The sequence below is a fragment of the Coregonus clupeaformis genome, chromosome 14 (genome assembly GCF_020615455.1).
Source record: "Coregonus clupeaformis isolate EN_2021a chromosome 14, ASM2061545v1, whole genome shotgun sequence".
NCBI lineage: Eukaryota > Metazoa > Chordata > Actinopteri > Salmoniformes > Salmonidae > Coregonus > Coregonus clupeaformis.
The window spans coordinates 40023604-40043508 of record NC_059205.1 but is presented as its reverse complement, the minus strand read 5'-3'; the positions used below and the strand labels follow the sequence as shown (position 1 = coordinate 40043508).

At 40.3% G+C, this 19905-nt stretch overlaps 1 protein-coding gene across 10 annotated transcripts in view; it reads left to right on the top strand.

Moving 5' to 3' along the window:
• The window catches only part of LOC121580909 (astrotactin-1), a 263865-nt gene that overhangs the window by 92707 nt on the left and 151253 nt on the right, over positions 1-19905 (top strand). For all 10 annotated transcript variants that reach the window (XM_041896090.2, XM_041896089.2, XM_041896086.2 and 7 more), the window contains one exon: positions 4380-4517. In XM_041896090.2, the coding sequence (XP_041752024.1) occupies positions 4380-4517 (138 nt within the window). The remainder of the gene's footprint in view (positions 1-4379; positions 4518-19905) is intronic.

Below are 19905 nucleotides of genomic sequence, written 5' to 3'. Positions count from 1 at the left end.
AAAAAAAGACTGTGTTCCTATTCTTTCCAACCAACCTTTCAGGACAGACTTTCAATGTTTTGAAATCTGGATGTTCCATGATCAAACTAAAAAGTTATCATCTTGAAGCTGTTCATAGTTAAAGCTGAGTCATGTTGTTGAGCTGTTTTAGTGAAATGAAGGACAGCTAGCATCATTGAATTTCATCACTCTTTACAGCATGAAAATCACAACAAATCAGCATTTCACTTTTTACCATTTGAGATCTACTGGGGGTATGTTTACCAAGAGATCTGATCTGTAATACAATTAATTATGTTTTATGTGTCAGGCATAAAATAGATTTTAAGAGTTGAACTACATGCACACACCACTCTGAAATAAGAGTTTCAGTTTAGTTCTCTAGTTCTAATTAGAAAATGAAAATGTATGCACTCACTAACTGTAAGTCGCTCTGGATAAGAGTGTCTGCTAAATGACTAAAATGTCAAATGTAAATATTGCTTTGGTGTACATACATTTGAGCCTTGCATTAAAAATGTGTAATCAATTTGAAATAAAATATTTCTGTTCTTGTACTGATGTTGTATGCCCAGTGAAATTAATGAGAACGTGCTTTTTGTAGAAAACATGCAACCTCACGAAACCACAGAAAAAAGTTATATCACACAATGTTCTTTGTCAACAGAAAGTCAGCATTTGCGTTCTATGATATTCACCATCACCGTTGTTTTCTAATTTATTTTACAATTGGATACTGAGAAAGACTGGGGAGGGAAAATCCTTACCAATGATACAGTATATGCCTCCTTTGTATAAGACATACCTCTTCAAAAGCCAACGACACAACAACGATTACGCTGCTTACCACTGCTCTCAACAAAGAACATTACATTTCACATTTTAGTCATTTAGCAGACGCTCTTATCCAGAGCGACTTACAGTTAGTGAGTGCATACATTTTCATACTGGCCCCCCGTGGGAAACAAACCCACAACCCTGGCGTTGCAAGTGCCATGCTCTACCAACTGAGCTACAGGGGACTATAGGCTGTGTTCCAAATGGCACCATATTCCCTATGTAGTACACTGCTTTTGACCAGGGCCCATAGGGAATAGGGTGCCATTTGGGACATTGACCATATTTTCACACAGATTATTTAAGTCCTCTCATGGTTGTAAGCACTGTCTTTGTTAATCATTGGGAGCAGCCATCATATAAACATCTCTGTGAGGCTCTTTGATACATTTGTTTCCTCTTTGGAATCTTAATCTGCAGGGGGCCTGTCTCAATATTTTGCCCAGCATCAGGTTTAAAGTAACTTTGTGCTCAAGCATTTCACACCAACATCCATCAAAATTCAAACGTCTCAGGCTCCTCTTTGAACCCCCGCTCAGACAGTTATGTTCAAATTGTGCAGACATAATGAACGTTTTTAGAGGCTGCCCATTTGCCAAGTCACACATCCGTGTATTACAATTGAACAAAACAGTATTGCACTCATAAATAGAATACAAAATTACAATGTTTTGTTGTTTGCTGAGCTTGGGGATAATATGAATCAGGAACAGCATGTTAATAAAAAATCTGATCCCATACGTCAGTCAACAATATCTGATAACATGGGGATCCGTAATCGTGTGTCCCTTGGACAAAGAAGAGTCTAGCATCTAGATAGGAAACTTGTTAGAGTTCAATTAGGTGAAGCCATTTGCAAGCTGTCACAGTGCCAGGGCATGGCTTGGGCAGAAACCAGATTAAGTACCGGAATAAAAGAGTCTTGCTATCACTTAAAACACCTGCCCTGAATGGGTGGAAGGGGTTCACCCTCAAAGGCTGTTTTCTCTTGTTATTCCTTCCTGTGCTCATCAACTCCAGTGAGGAGTGTTCCATTGCTACTGTTCCATAAACTTCTGTTGCTGAAGGGATTTCTTGTTGATAGCCTTCAGTTTCAGATTGGCATCATCCCATACCACAACGAATATGCATATTTCCTGGAAACCCATACAACCCACCTCTGGATAAGGAGAGAGACTTATGGGGCTGGTAGCAATGACTTCCAGGGAAATAATAGGAGAAAAATACAGTTTTAGTAGACTTGCCTGCCTGCTCATAATCACTTTGAAGAATCCAGTGCATGATATTAAATGGTAGGACTGAGGGAGTTTGATTCATATAACACTCCAGTTGGAAAAAGGGGAGGTAATTGGAGTGAGATAATGAATGCTCTCTTCCTAAAGTGACTAGTAATGCATGCAGCACTTGTGATCAGGTGCCCTTTTCTTATGCTAAGTTAGCATTTTATTAGATGCAAATGGTACAATGTGAAATGCTAAATATGTTAAGTCTGCAAAAAACCCATTTTTATCAACAAGTCCCTTTTTTGTGCTACAAAATGATACTACTACATTTGGTGTCAAATAGAAGAACAACCTGTTTGAGAAATACATACATTTCTTATGCAGAACATCGAATTTGCTGGTGTCCATCGACTCATGAACAGTTTGACTTTGAGATTAATTTTGAAGCCTTTCTATAGTAAATTCAAGGGCATATCAATAATCCATCTTGAATGCTTGGACTTCAGGCTTCAATTGCTCTCCAGACTTTAATTGTTTTATTTTATCTGGTCTGGTCTTCTGTGTTGTGAGACTTGTAATTGACTAATGCCTAGCTCTTATTAGGCTTTATTTAATTTTTACTAGGATCCCCATTATCTGACACCAATGGCGACTGCTAGTCCTACTGGGGTCAGACACATTACATTACAGACAAAGTACTTTACAAGTTACATACATTTAAAAACATGAACATGTAATGTGCGTGTGTGTGTGTGTGTGCATCTATCAATTACACAGTACATACACACAAAAAGTAGGTAACTTGGCTTGGATGTTGTTGTACGTGTTGCTGTGCATTGTTCTGTAATAATTTATAATTAAAGTGAGTTGTAGGTCTGTATGTGCTGTATCTATGTTCACCAAGAGACATAACATAATGATAATATACTAAACAAAAAATATAAACGCAACATGCAACAATTTCAAAGATTTTACTGAGTTACAGTTCATATAAGGAATTCAGTCAATTTAAATAAATTCATTAGGCCCTAATCTATGGAATTCACATGACTGGGCAGGGGTGCAGCCATGGGTGGGCCTGGGCCAATCAGAATAAGTTTTTCCCCACAAAAGGGCTTTATTACAGACAAAAATACTCCTCAGTTTCATCAGCTGTCCGGGTGGCTGGTCTCAGATGATCCCGCAGGTGAAGAAGCCGGATGTGGAAGTCCTGGGCTGGCGTGGTTACACGTGGTCTGCGTTTGTAAGGCCGGTTGGACATACTGCCAAATTCTCTAAAATGACGTTGGAGACGGCTTATGGTAGAGAAATGAACAATCAATTCTCTGGCAACAGCTCTGGTGGACATTCCTGCAGTCAGCATGCCAATTGCATTCTCCGTCACAACTTGATACATCTGTGGCATTGTGTTGTGTGACAAAACTGCACATTTGCTTTTATTGTCCCCAGCAAAAGGTGCAGCTGTGTAATGAGCATACTGTTTAATCAGCATCTTGATATGTCATACCTGTCATGTGGATGGATTATCTTGGCAAAGGAGAAATGCTCACTAACAGGGATGTAAACAAATTTGTGCATAACATTTTAGAGAAATAAGCTTTTTGTGCGTATGGATAATTTCTGGGATCTTTTATTTCAGCTCATGACACATGGGACCAACACTTTACATGTTGCGTTTATATTTTTGTTCAGTGTAGTTTGAGAACTGTTGATTGAATGCCATGAACCATTGCCAGAGATAGATTTCTAAAACTATTGAACTTGTAATAGATGATGTGCCAGAAAAAAACATAATGTGTCAGTCGAGTCAGCCTTTAGTTTAAGTGAGAGTAAAAGGTTTTTGAAGACAACTGTGGATATGCTTGTGATTATCCAGAGAAAGACATACAAACAAATGCTCAAAGGCACCAAAGTCTCCAAGGCTATATGGGCAGCAGGCAGGCCATGGGTTTTATTGTATTTCTCTGTGGGAAATTAAAACAACCACTGATGTTCTCCATACTGATCTTCTGAGCTACCACTCAACAAGGCACCAGAAGACCTGGAATTCAGCATATTTCAGACAAACAAGCATTAGCAAAGCGGTAGTAACCCCAGCTTTTTTATAATATAATAATATAATAATATAATATGCCATTTAGCAGACGCTTTTATCCAAAGCGACTTACAGTCATGTGCGCATACATTTTTACGTATATACTACATTACAAATACTACATTCAGTGGACAAAGTAGGCAATGTTCTTTTCACTTTGTTTCCAGTGATGTTGTTCCATTAGTACCATACCGTGTCAAAATCGGTGTCTTTTTCCTCCTCAGGTTCACATACACATTGGGGGAAGGGATGTGGTTACCATTAAGTAAAAGCTTTGTCATTCCACCTGCTGAGCTGGCAATCAACCCTTCAGCCAAGTGCAAGACTGATATGACTGTCATGGAGGATGCTGTGGATGTGAGGTGAGAGATTAAACTTTTCCATAGGTTTCATGAGGTACGTTTTACAAGGAGTGATATTAGCTATAAACAAAGTAATATCTTGAGGCTACATAGGCCTACAGTATTTTCATTCCATCATGATCACCATTGAATATTCACTATATCAAAGCATTTTGATTCCCTATACACTGTTCTGGAGAATTTTACACTTGTTATAAGGTTGATGTCAGACATTGGAAGTGTTTCATTGATCATGATTCAAAGAGTAAATAACACTAAAGTTGAGCAAAAAATCAATAAGAGAGCAGCAAAAACTACATTCATTTGACAGTGTAATACCATAAAAGTGTAGTTGAATTGAATTGTTAAATGGTTCATAACCTCTCCAAAGGAAATGTACTGCTTGCACATAGATCTTTTTTGAAGTGTGGAAAAATGTCAACTTATATTATACACACTTCAACAAATGCAACTTTGAAGCTACATCTATTTAGCCATATCCCTGATTGCATTCGTTATGTGCGGGTAGTTTCATTATAACTATGACATTTAGAGAAACACAAATTATAGTCCACTGAGTATGCAAGGCATTTTTATTGTAATTTCACCTGGCTGCTCACACTTGACTGCAGTCTTCACACATTCACCATTTGCTGAGTTCAAGGTTATCCTTTGTATCAGAGCTTTTAAATCCTTCCAGTTGATGGTCCTATTAGGGCCATTTGTTAAAATGATTAAAAAAATAAAAGAAATACATGTCAATTCACAATGCAGAATAATGGTCCTATTACATATGACCGCTAGGGCCGGGCAATGAAGTTATATCTACCACAGTCATATACCCTTGAAAGCGCCTTGGCTACAGCATGTTTGCTTGTCTGTAAGGGTGCACTACGGCTTTTTAAATGCCGACACGAAACCTTCTCTGGAGATAGTTTCGAAGCACCACTGAACGGGCATTTTACTTGTCTGTAAAGGAATGCCACTTCTAAAGTGGTACGAACGTCCATCAGGAGGCGACCAGGACCGGATTTCCTGATTGTGATTGAACTTAGGCTTACGAGTGTTTTAACGATGCATCTTTATTACAACGGCCAAAGATGTAACATGTTTCCCAAAACACCATGCAGAGAGAACGTTCACCTAGCTTGCCATTGAGGCATGTGTCGATACTGATAGAATTGAAAGAAAGGCAACACTGCTCTCGGATCAGCTTTCTCCATTCAAATCTTACCTTAACATTATAATTATTCCACAATTCTGATGACGGATCAGCTCCTAGAAAGATATTAGCACCTATGGCTGCAAATATTGAGGTGGCTTATTCTAATCCTTATCCTATAATAATGCACTAAATCAAGATTTGGCACATCATTGCACACGTTAGGCTACACATCATGAAATATGTTGAGAAAATTATAGACTGTAGCCTAGAAGTAACAAAATAGAACTCAATTGATTGAACATGAAACATATTTAAATATGATTGAAATAGGCATATAGCCTACTGGTTTTATATTTTCATGCAGACATCTCGGTTTCAATATGAAGCGTCTTTTTATACGTTGTTTGTTTGTATTAATTGCAAAGAAATTGGCAACTCAGTATTAAGAAGGTGTTCCTAATGTTTGGTATACTCAGTGTATATAAGCATTTTACGGATTAATCCTGTTTTAGTCCTGTGATAAAATGTCCTGTCCTGTCCTGTTGAGTTATTCTATATATTTTTGTTGTCAAATTCAATTTAAAATTCAACCTTATACAATCACCTGGACATGATTTGGCATAGATAGCCCTGATATCTTTTGGGGAACAGTGACGATATGCATGCTCCTGATTTCATCAATGAAATATCCATATCTTATTATTCATAAACAACACAATTTCAAAATCAGTTACGATTGACAACATCTCCAAGACTTAATGAGGTTGAATAGCTTTTAAACAAGCAGACTTTGAGGAATTCACTTTGATATTAACATATCATCAATTGTGCGCCGCCCATTGGTCTCCCAGTTGCGGCCAGCTGCACCAGAGCCTGGACTCGAACCAGGATCTCTAGTGGCACAGTTAGCACTGCGATGCAGTGCCTTAGACCACTGCGCCACTCTGGTGATCATGAAAATCGGGCTCTATATTAGTTGGAGGATGGCTTTTTACTGGAAGCTTGCATACCATTATAGGTTTTAATTTGAAGCATCTTTTTATGGCACTTGTTTGTATCAATTGCGAAACATTGGCAACTTTGTATTTGTAGTCAACTTTGTTCTGAAGTTTTTCTCAGAGATTTAACCATGCTCCTACAAACGTTCTAAGGATCAACTTAGCCTTAAAGGGAAATTTCAAAAATGTTAAACTTCATAATCATCATCTCCAGCACCACCCCAATATCAACATATGTGAAAATTGCAATTTTCTATGTTTTAAAGTATAAAAGATAGAGGAAGATAAGTGTTTCCAATGACATAGGTGTGCATCGTGTGATTTTAACCAATTATGATTAGGCATTGCCTACTAATTGCCTACTAATTGTTTACTAATTGGTTGATGATGTCATTGGAAACACTTATCTTCCTCTTATCTTTTTTAGTACAAAACACAGGCTGCTGGTGACACCTTAATTGGGGTGGACAGGCTCATAGTAATGGCTGGAACGGAATATATAGAATGGTATCCCATTCCATTTACTCCATTCCAGCCATTATTATGAGCCATCCTCCCCTCAGCAGCCTCCCGTGCTACAAAACCACAATTTTCACGTAAGTTGATGTTGATGGTGCTGAAGATGATGAATATGAAGTAGAAACATTTCCAAAATTGTGAAATGCATTTGAACTGTCAATCAAATGCCTGCCGCCTAAGCACAGAGCACTCTCTCCTAAAAAGGCGCTTTACAGTTTGTTAAATACGTGACTTACCAAGACATTTAGTAGAAAGAAAACACATCTTCCGCTAGGAATTAACTCTTAAAATGCAGTATTTTTGGAACGGAGGAGACTGAATAGTTGCTCTACTTCCGAGAATGCAAACATTTGTGGAAAGAGAGGGGAAGGGCACAGTATAGGCAGGTTGGCTACCAGGCAGATGGAGTCAGAACCGTGCACTAGGCCTATCTATCTGCAATCAAAAGCTGTATCTTGCAATGGAATGCTGTATTTTGCCATTTTTGGGCTTGCAATGTCTCGGAACTTCAGTACAGCAGGGCCTATCATCAATGAATAGGATAGGATATTCAACACGCAACAGACCGAAGACTGTACACACACTCGCATCATTAGCAAAAAGAAAGAGCAGGCAGACCGGCTGCACTGTGATTAACATTTTGTGGGGAACCCCCCCAAAAACATTTTTTTCATTAGGGATTTTTGTTAACGTTAAAGATCCCAATTTCGTTTAAACTTTCATACCCCTATTCCTCCTAACTGAGTCCTTGGCCCATAGCCACGGGAAGTAGTTTGTGGGCGGCGGCTGCAATGCTGAAATGTATTTTTTTGCCCGCGCTACAGACGGCTATATCAGTCTGCTAATACAGGACTAGTAAAGGCCCAGTGCACTACTTTCGTGATTTTTAAATGTTTTAATGAAACTTTTTGGGGTATTCAGATTTTTCAGGGGGTGCTGCAGCACCCTCAGCACCCCTACTTCCCGTAGCTATGCCTTGGCCTGCCTTGGTTGATTTCGCTAAACATTGTTTTTAACCTCTATGGGACGGTTGAGCTAACGTGCGCTAATGTGATTAGCATGACTGTTGTAAGTAACAGCAAACTTTCCAGGACATAGACATGTCTTATATGGGCAGAAAGCTTACATTCTTATTAATCTAACTGCACTGTCCAATTTACAATAGCTATTACAGTGAAAAAATACCATGCTATTGTTTGATGAGAGTGCACAGCAACAAAAAACTTATCATGGCAACTGGTTTGATACATTCAACTCTGAAGGTAAATAATGTACTTATATTCAGTAATCTTGCTCTGATTTGTCATCCTAAGGGTCCCAGAGATATATTTTATATTCAAATGTAGGACTGTGTTCTACAGTTTGAACCCCTGCTGTCTCTGGCTCCACACCCACCCCGCCCGGCAATCTAGATGTGTGAAAGTTAGTGTATAAGCTAATGAGCAATCATGTATGACATTCCTGGGAGTGTGTAAACTTACATTTTGTATTACCATATCATTTTTGTATGTTCTCTATAGTTATGTACTTGAGAATGTATCAATTGACCAATTCGGCACATTTGGGCAGACTTGATACAAAATAGTCCAGTATTGCAATACTTCACTGGATCGATCTGAAACTTTGCACACACACTGCAATTGAAATTGCACCTAAACTGCAATATTATATTGTGGCCTTTCTCTTGCGTTTCAAAGATGAAAAAAAAAAAAAAAAGATAGAAAACGCATGTTTTTTTGTTTGTATTATCTTTTACCAGATCTAATGTGTTATATTCTCCTACATTAATTTCACATTTCCACAACCTTCAAAGTGTTTCCTTTCAAATGGTATCAAGAATAAGCATATCATTGCTTCAGGTCCTGAGCTACAGGCAGTTAGATTTGGGTATGTCATTTTAGGCGAAAATTGAAAAAAGGGTCAGATCCTTAAGAGGTTAAATGTCACATGTTCTTGTAACAGAGACTAACACCAGCAGATATACAATACAGTAGGTAGGCTACAACAATGAGATTATACAGCTGCTTAATGATGTTTGGTTCTATAGTTTTTAGCTTTTTTATCTGGCACAGGTATGCCCAGTGCTTAATCAAATCAAATCAAATGTTATTTGTCACATGCGCCGAATACAACAGTAAAATGCTTACTTACAAGCCCTTAACCAACAATGCAGTTTTAAGAAAGAATACCAAAAAAATCACCAAAAAATGCAATATACAATAATACAAAATAAAAGTAACAAATAATTAAAGAGCAGCAGTAAAAATAACAATAGTGAGGCTATATACAGGGGGTACCGGTACAGAGTCAATGTGCGGGGGCACAGGTTAGTCGAGGTAATTGACGTAATATGTACATGTAGGTAGAGTTAAAGTGACTATGTATAGATAATAAACAGAGAGTAGCAGCAGCGTAAAAGAGGGGGTGGGGGGGAACAATGCAAATAGTCCGGGTAGCCATTTGATTAGCTGTTCAAGAGTCTTATGGCTTGGGGGTAGAAGCTGTTAAGAAGCCTTTTGGACCTAGACTTGGCGCTCTGGTACCACTTGCCGTGCGGTAGCAGAGAGAACAGTCTATGACTAGGGTGGCTGGAGCTTTTGACAATTTGTAGGGCCTTCCTCTGACACTGCCTGGTATAGAGGTCCTGGATGGCAGGAAGCTTGGCCCCAGTGATGTACTGGGCCGTGCGTACTACCATCTGTAGTGCCTTGCGGTCGGAGCAGTTGCCATACCAGGCAGTGATGCAACCAGTCAGGATGCTCTCGATGGTGCAGCTGTAGAACTTTTGTCATCAGCAAACTTAATGATGGTGTTGGAGTCGTGCCTGGCCATGCAGTCATGGGTGAACAGGGAGTACAGCAGGGGACTGAGCACGCACCCCTGAGGGGCCCCCGTGTTGAGAATCAGCGTGGCAGATGTGTTGTTACCTACCCCTTACCACCTGGGTGCGGCCCGTCAGGAAGTCCATTATCCAGTTATAGAGGGAGGTGTTTAGTCCCAGGGGCCTTAGCTTAGTGATGAGCTTTGAGGGCACTATGGTGTTGAACGCTGAGCTGTAGTCAATGAATAGGATTCTCACGTAGGTGTTCCTTTTGTCCAGGTGGGAAAGGGCAGTGTGGAGTGCAATAGGGATTGCATCATCTGTGGATCTGTTAGGGCGGTATGCAAATTAGAGTGGGTCTAGGGTTTCTGCGATAATGGTGTTGATGTGAGCCATGACCAGCCTTTCAAAGCGCTTCATGGCTACAGACGTGAGTGCTACGGGTCGGTAGTCATTTAGGCAGGTTACCTTAGTGTTCTTGGGAACAGGGACTATGGTGGTCTGCTTGAAACATATTGGTATTACAGACTCAGTCAGGAACAGGTTGAAAATGTCAGTGAAGGCACTTGCCAGTTGGTCAGCGCATGCTTGGAGTACACATCCTGGTAATCCGTCTGGCCCTGCAGCCTTGTGAATGTTGACCTGTTTAAAGGTCTTACTCACATCGGCTACGGAGAGCGTGATCACACAGTCGTCCGGAACAGCTGAGGCTCTCATGCATGCTTCAGTGTTGCTTAGAAGCGAACATAGAAGTAATTTAGCTTGTCTGGTAGTCTCATGCCACTGGGCAGCTCGCAGCTGTGCTTCCCTTTGTAGTCTGTAATAGTTTGCAAGCCCTGCCACATCTGACGAGCGTTGGAGCCGGTGTAGTACGATTCAATCTTAGTCCTGTATTGACGCTTTGCCTGTTTGATGGTTCGTCGGAGGGCATAGCGGGATTTCTAATAAACGTCCGGTTTAGAGTCCCACTCTTTCAAAGCGGCAGCTCTACCCTTTAGCTCAGTGCGGATGTTACCTGTAATCCATGGCTTCTGGTTGGGGTATGTACGTACGTACGGTCACTGTGGGGACGACGTCATCGATGCACCTCTCTGTTTCGGACTGTTTCGTTCCGGAACCTATTTGGCCAGATCCGGTACCTCTACATAAGAAAAACACTGTTTGCAATGTAAACATTTAAATAAAATTAATTAATTATCTTACCCCCTAAAAAAACTTCATGTGAAAACGTAGATTTTCAGCCTGCACCTGATATTTTAAGAATTAATTAGTGTTGGGTTGGGCTGGCCCAGGCTTATGGTTTGTGCAACATTATAGCCTATGTTTGAGACCAATGCCCATTGAGGAAACACTGTTTTATAAAGTAAAACAAGAGAGATAGGCTTTTGGCACGAGATTATCGGCCTTCACCGGTGAGTGAGCTACGCATAATTTCTATAATGTCCTCCTCATATTTGACTATATGTGTATACACACCTAGGCCTAGGCTATTGATGGATTCAAGACAAGGTTGCTTTTATTGATTTCAGATTCTCAGTTTGTACTATTTCTTCCCCCCCATGTGTGCAACTTCTATAAGCGACCGTTCCCGTACCTCAGAGCCCCCCAGGTCACCCCCCTCTCGCGCTCAGTTTTTGTTATGGTACCTCCCGATTTACAACTTAAGCACTGGGTATGGTACACTACACTGAGTGTACAAAACATTAAGAATACCTGCTCTTTCTATGACATAGACTGACCAGATGAATCCAGGTGAAAGCTATGATCATTTATTGATGTCACTTGTTAAATCCACTTCAATCAGTGTAGATGAAGGGGAAGAGACGGGTTAAAGAAGGATGTTTTAGCCTTGAGACAACTGAGAATCGATTGTTTATGTGTGCAATTCAGAGCGTGAATGGGCAAGACCAAATTTTTAAGTGCCTTTGAACAGGGTATGGTAGTAGGTGCCAGGTGCACCGGTTTGTGTCAAGAACTGCAACGCTGTTGGGTTTTTCATGCTCAACAGTTTCCCGTGTGTATCAAGAATGGTCCACCACCCAAAGGACATCCAGACAACTTGACACAACTGTGGGAAGCATTGGAGTCAACATGGGCCAGCATCCCTGTCGAACACTTTCGACACCTTGTAGAGTCCATGCCCCGACGAATTGAGGCTGTTCTGAGGGCAAAAGGGGGGGGATACAACTCAATATTAGGAAGGTGTTCCTAATGTTTGATATACTCTGTGTATATAAGCATTTTAAAGATTAATTTGATGAAATGTCCTCCATCTCAGTCATCGTGTAACTTTTTTTGTCCTATAATGACATGTCCTATCTTGTCCTGTTGAGTTATTCTATATATTTTTCTTGTCAATTTCAGTTTAAATATCATTTTTTAAAGATTCATCCTTATACGATCACCTGGGCATGATTTTACATACAGTGCATTCGGAAAGTATTCAGACCCCTTGACTTTTTCCACATTTTGTTACATTACAGTCTTTATTCTAAAAATGAATCTTAAATTGTTTTTTTCACTCATCAATCTACACAAAATACCCCATAATTACAAAGCAACAACATGTTTATTAATTCAGACCCTTTACTCAGTACTTTGTTGAAGCACCTTTGGCAGTGATTACAGCCTCGAGTCTTCTTGGGTATGATGCTACAAGCTTGGCACACCTGTGTTTGGGTAGTGTCTCCCATTCTTCTCTGCAGATTCTCATAATCTCTGTCAGGTTTGATCCTGAGCGTCGCTGCACAGCTATTTTCAGGTCTCTCCAGAGATATTCGATCGGGTTCAAGTCCAGGCTCTGGCTGGGCCACTCAAGGACATTCAGAGACTTGTCCCGAAGCCACTCCTGTGTTGCCTTGGCTGTGTGCTTAGGGTCGTTGTCCTGTTGGAAGGTGAACCTTCGCCCCAGTCCAAGGTCCTGAGTGCTCTGGAGCAGGTTTTCATCAAGGATCTCTCTGTACTTTGCTCCGTTCATCTTTCCCTCAAAACTGACTAGTCTCCCAGTCCCTGCCGCTGAAAAACATCCCCACAGCTTGATGCTGCCAGCACCATGCTTCACCGTAGGGATGGTGCCAGGTTTCCTCCAGACGTGACGCTTGGCATTCAGGCCAAAGAGTTCAGTCTTGGTTTCATCAGACCAGAGAGTCCTTTAGGTGCCTTTTGGCAAACTCCAATCGGGCTGTCATGTGCCTTTTACTGAGGAGTGGCTTCCGTCTGGCCACTCTACCATAAAGGCCAGATTGGTAGAGTGCTGCAGAGATGGTTGTCCTTCTGGAAGGTTATCCCATCTCCACAGAGGAACTCTAGAGCTATGTCAGAGTGACCATCGGGTTCTTGGTCACCTCCTTGACTAAGGCCCTTCTCCCCCGATTGCTCTAGAAAGAGTCTTGGTGGTTCCAAACTTCTTCCATTTAAGAAATATGGAGGCCACTGTGTTCTTGGGGACCTTCAGTGCTATGTGGGGTGAAACGACATCAGGAGGGCTAGCTCGGAACATTTGAAAATGATTTTAGCATTAAAAGACTCCAAAAAACGGCCAATCATTTCAAGTCCAGTACCATCGTTGGGCCACGTGTGTGAAAGATTCAGCAGACTACTGGCATTACACATCTGGCTAAAAGATTACTGTAGCTCAGCTGGAATCACTTTTATAGATAACTTTGACACCTTTTGGAAACAGAAGATACTCTACAGGAATGACGGAGTCCATCCAAATCATCTTGGCTCCTTGACCCTGTCCACGCATTTCAAGGCTGTGTTGAAACAATGACTTATCAATGACCCAAGACCAGCTCAGTTAATCCCTACCATTGTGACAATGAGTTATCATCAAATGTACATTATCCTAAGTGCGTTGGCAGACACAATGTAAATAACTTAATTTATGTCCCCCTAATTGCCCTGAATACCTCTGTTGATCCTACAGCTATTGTATGCAGTAATCATGAGCCTATGAACCAGAGTTACACTGTTAGCACTGAGGCGGTGTGCCCTAGTAGGAAGACCATTGTGTGCAGCTCACCCTGCACTATCAGCTCCAAAATAAATAACATTTCATCTCTGAAACTCACTTAGATAATACCTTTGATGATACAGTGGTAGCAATACATGGTTCTAACATCTACCGAAAAGACAGAAATGCCAACGGGGGCGGTGTTGCGGTCTATATTCAGAACCACATTCCTGTAAAGCTTATAGACGATCTAATGTTAAATACTATTGAAGTAATATGTCTACAGGTTCACCTGCCTCACCTAAAGCCCATTCTTGTGGGAAGCTGCTATAGACCAAGTGCTAACAGTCAGTATCTGGATTATATATGTGGAATGCTTGATAATGTATGTGATATCAACAGAGAAGTATATTTCCTGGGTGATTTAAATATTGACAGGCTCTCATCAAGCTGCCCACTCATGAAAAAACGTCAAACTGTAACCAGTGCCTGCAACCTGATTCAGGTTGTCAGTCAACCTACCAGGGTATTTACAAACAGCACAGGCATGAAATCATCAACATGTATTGATCACATCTTTACTAACGCTTCAGAAGTTTGCTTTAACGCAGTATCCAAATCCATAGGATATAGTAATCACAATATAGTAGCAATATCTAGGAAAACCAAAGTTCCAAAGGCTGGGCCTAATCTAGTGTATAATCACGTTTTGTAGTGAATCATATGTTGACGATGTAAAAAATATTTGCTGGTCTCTGGTGTGTAATGAGGAGCAACCAGACGCTGCACTTGACACATTTATGAAATTGCTGATTCCAGTTACTAATAAGCACGCACCCATTAAGAAAATGACTGTAAAAAATGTTAAATCCCTTTGGATTGATGAGGAATTGAATAATTGTATGGTTGAGAGGGATGAGGCAAAATGTATGGCAAATAAGTCTGGCAGCCCAACTGATTGGCAAACGTACTGTAAATTAAGAAATCATGTGACTAAACTAAATAAAAATAAAAATTAACTATACTATGAAACACAAATAAATGATATAAAGAATGATAGTAAAAAGCTTTGGGGGACCTTAAATGAAATCTTGGGTAAAATGCAAAATCGTCTCCATCATTCATTGAATCAGATGGCTCATTCATCACAAAACCCACTGATATTGCCAACTACTTTAATGACTTCTTCATTGGCAAGATAAGCAAACTTGGGTATGACATGCCAGCAACAAACGCTGACACAACACATCCAAGTATATCTGACCAAATTATGAAAGACAAGCACCGTAATTTTGAATTCCGTAAAGTCAGTTTGGAAGAGGTGAAAAAATTATTGTTGTCTATCAACAATGACAAGCCACCGAGGTCTGACAATCTGGACAGAAAATTACTGAGGATAATAGTGGACGATATTGCCACTCCTATTTGCCACATCTTCAATTTAAGCCTACTAAAAAGTGTGTGCCCTCAGGCCTGAAGGGAAGCTAAAGTCATTCCGCTACCCAAGAATAGTAAAGCCCCCTTTACTGGCTCAAATAGCCGACCAATCAGCCTGTTACCAACCCTTAGTAAACCTCTGGAAAAAATAGTGTTTGACCAGATACAATGCTATTTCACAGTAAACAAACTGACAACAGACTTTCAGCACGCTTATAGGGAAGTACACTCATCAAGCACAGCACTTACACCAATGACTGATGATTGGCTGAGAGAAATTGATGATAAAATGATTGTGGGGGCTATCTTGTTAGACTTCAGTGCAGCTTTTGACATTATCGATCATAGTCTGCTGTTGGAAAAACATATGTGTTATGGCTTTACACCCCCTGCTATAATGTGGATAAATAGTTACTTGTCTAACAGAACACAGAGGGTGTTCTTTAATGGAAGCCTCTCAAACATAATCCAAGTAGAATCAGGAATTCCCCAGGGTAGCTGTTTAGGCCCCTTACTTTTTTCCATCTTTACTAACGACATGCCACTGACTTTGAGTAAAGCCAGTGTGTCTATGTATGTGGATGACTCAACACTATACATGTCAGCTACTACAGCAACTTAATAACTGCAACACTTAACAAAGAGCTGCAGTTAGTTTCGGAATGGGTAGCAAGGAATAAGTTAATCCTAAATATTTCCAAAACTAAAAGCATTGTATTTGGGACAAATCATTCACTAAACCCTAAACCTCAACTACATCTCGTAATGAATAATGTGGAAATTGAGCAAGTTGAGGTGACTAAACTGATTGGAGTAACCCTGTAACTGTCTTAATTTTAATTAAAATGTATAACTGCCTTAATTTTGCTGGACCCCAGGAAGAGTAGATGTTGCCTTGGCAAATACAAATACAAATATTGATGCAACAGTAGCTAAGATGGGGAGAAGTCTGTCCATATAAAGCGCTTCTCTGCCTTCTTAACAACACTATCAACAAGGCAGGTCCTACAGGCACTAGGTTTGTCACACCTAGCCTACTGTTCAGTAGTGTGGTCAGGTGCCACAAAGAGGAATTTGGGAAAATTGCAGTTGGCTCAGAACAGGGCAGCACGGCTGGCCCTTAAAAGTACACGCTAACATTAATTACATGCATGTCAATCTCTCATGGCTCAAAGTGGAAGAGATATAGACTTCATCATTACTTGTTTTTGTAAGAGGTTTTGACAAGCTGAATGTACCAAGCTGTCTGTTTAAAATACTAGCACACAGCTCAGACACCCATGCATACCCCACAAGACATGCCACCAGAGGTCTCTTCACAGTGCCCAAGTCCAGAACATACTATGGGAGGCGCACAGTACTACATAGAGCCATGACTACGTGGAACTCTATTCCACATCAGGTAACTGATGCAAGCAGTATAAACAGATTTTAGAAAAAGGTAAAAATACAACAACGGGGACTGTGAAGAGACACACACAAAGGTACAGACACATGCATACGCACACATTGTGATATTGCTGTATGGTGGTATTAAACGTTTTTTTATATTGTAGATACAGTTGAAGTCGGAAGTTTACATACACTTAGGTTGGAGTCATTAAAACTAGTTTTTCAACCATTCCACAAATGTCTTGTTAACAAACTATAGTTTTGGCAAGTCGGTTAGGACTTTGTGCATGACACAAAGACACGTTCTGTCTCCTAGAGATTAACGTACTTTGGTGCAAAAAGTTCAAATCAATCCCAGAACAACAGCAAAGGACCTTGTGAAGATGCTGGAGGAAACAGGTACAAAAGTATCTATATCCACAGTAAAACGAGTCCTATATCGACATAACCTGAAAGGCCGCTCAGCAAGGAAGAAGCCACTGCTCCAAAACCGCCATAAAAAAGCCAGACTACGGTTTACAACTGCACATGGGGACAAAGATCATACTTTTTGGAGAAATGTCCACTGGTCTGATGAAACAAAAATAGAACTGTTTTGCCATTATGACCATCGTTATGTTTGGAGGAAAAAGGGGGTTGATTGCAAGCCGAAGAACACCATCCCAACCGTGAAGCACGGGGGTGGCAGCATCATGCTGTGGGGGTCCTTTGCTGCAGGAGGGACTGGTGCACTTCACAAAATAGATGGCGTCATGAGGAAGGAAAATTATGTGGATATATTGAAGCAACATCTCAAGACATCAGTCAGGAAGTTAAAGCTTGGTCGCAAATGGGTCTTCCAAATGGACAATGACCCCAAGCATACTTCCAAAGTTGTGGCAAAATGGCTTAAGGACAACAAAGTCAAGGTATTGGAGTGGCCATCACAAAGCCCTGTCCTCAATCCTATAGAAAATGTGTGGGCAGAACTGAAAAAGCGTGTGCGAGCAAGGAGGCCTACAAACCTGACTCAGTTACACCAGCTCTGTCAGGAGGAATGGGCCAAAATCCACCCAACTTATTGTGGGAAGCTTGTGGAAGGCTACCCGAAACGTTTGGCCCAAGTTAAACAATTTAAAGGCAATGCTACCAAATACTAATTGAGTGTATGTAAACTTCTGACCCACTGGGAATGTGATGAAAGAAATAAAAGCTGAAATAAATAATTCTCTCTACTATTATTCTGACATGTCACATTCTTAAAATAAAGTGGTGATCCTAACTGACCTAAGACAGGGAATTTTTACTAGGATTAAATGTCAGGAGTTGTGAAAAACTGAGTTTAAATGTATATGGCTAAGGTGTATGTAAACGTCCGACTTCAACTGTAGATAGGTGTGTGCCTTTCCAAATCATATCCAATCAATTGAATTTACCACAGGTAAAGAAACATCTCAAGGATGATCAATGGAAACAGGATGCACCTGAGTTCAATTTCGAATCTCATAGCAAATGGTCTGAATACTTATATAAGTAAGGTATTTTTTATATATTTTTTAAAGAAATTTACGAAAATTGCTAAAAACCTGTTTTCTCTTCGTCATTAGGGGGTATTGTGTGTAGATTGATGTTTTTATTCTTTTTGAATCCATTTTAGGCTGTAACGTAACAAAATGTGGAAAAAATGTGGTCTGACATTTTTCCGAAGGCACTGTAGATAGCCCTGATATCTTTTGGGGAACAGTGAAGATATGCATGCACTTGATTTCATCAATGAAATATCCATATCTTATTATTCATAAACAACACAATTACAAAATCATGTCAGCACATCCAAGACTTAATGACGTTGAAAAGCTTTTAAACTAGCAGACTTTGAGGAATTCACTTTGATATTAACATATCATTCTCAGTACCATGATGTTAGGTTACTGAGTCAAAGTTGAACAGGAGTAGCAAGATCCATCATCCTTTTCAGCTGATATTGAACGGAGATGATGATGATGATGATGATGATGATGATGATCCTTGTTAACTGGATGTCACAAATCGTCATTCAGTTCGTTACAGTCACAACCTCTCTGTTCACCATTGGAGCGTCATTAGAGGCACTGTACCAAATTCAATGGTGAATTGGGAGCCAACCTTACAAGAGAGAAAACATGGAGTGGATTATTATGGAGTAGGTATACAAATCTATTTGATCCTGAATATTTGAATGGGTGATCATGAAAACCGGGCTCTATATTAGTTGGAGGATGGCTTTTTACTGGAAACTTGAATACCATTAACAAAAGGGCAGATTTTCCTCTGATTCATTTGGCTTTTACAGAAGTTGATTAATCTTTAGACATTTGTATTCTTCTCTGTGAAGCACTAAAATAGTTAGGAATCTCTTTTCTCAGCTGAACTCAGAATAGTAATGATGTAGCCCACAACGTCTGCACTTTTGAACAACAGGCCAAAGACAAGTGACTGGCTACAACAAAAACATATTACTGGTCATGTAAAACCACAAACAATGAATATCATTTTGATAATGTGTTTTCCTCAAAGGGATACTTCAGCATTTTGGCAATGAGGCCCTTTATCTACTTCCCCAGAGTCAGATGAACTCGTGGATGCCATTTTTATGTCTCTGTGTCCAGTATAAAGGAAGTTAGAGGTAGTTGCGGCTGGAGGTCTATGGGTATCCAGCCATGGCCCCGTGAAACTACCGATAACTTCCTTCATACTGGACACAGAGACAAATAAATGGTATCCACCAGTTCATCTGACTCTGCCAAAATCAGTATCCTTTTAAGTATTGCTTTCTCAGCAGTAGACTACCACAGTCCTCTTTCTCCTAGTGTACCTTCTGTGTGCACATCTCTCTTTTTACTGCAATAATGCGAACTATTCTCCCATATTATACAGTATCACATTACACCCTACTTGTTTCCCGGGATTTTATATTCTATTTATCATTTGGCAGCTTTCTTGAAAACTGAGTGAATAACTCCATGTCTTGTGATTTATGATGTGATGAACGCTCACGTTGAGTCCCCCAAGGGCAGTAACACACACCACAGCTACCTACCACCTCTAGATGCTGCTAATTTACTAGGCTTTGGAGCTGCATGCTCCATCTGAGGCCTTGTTTG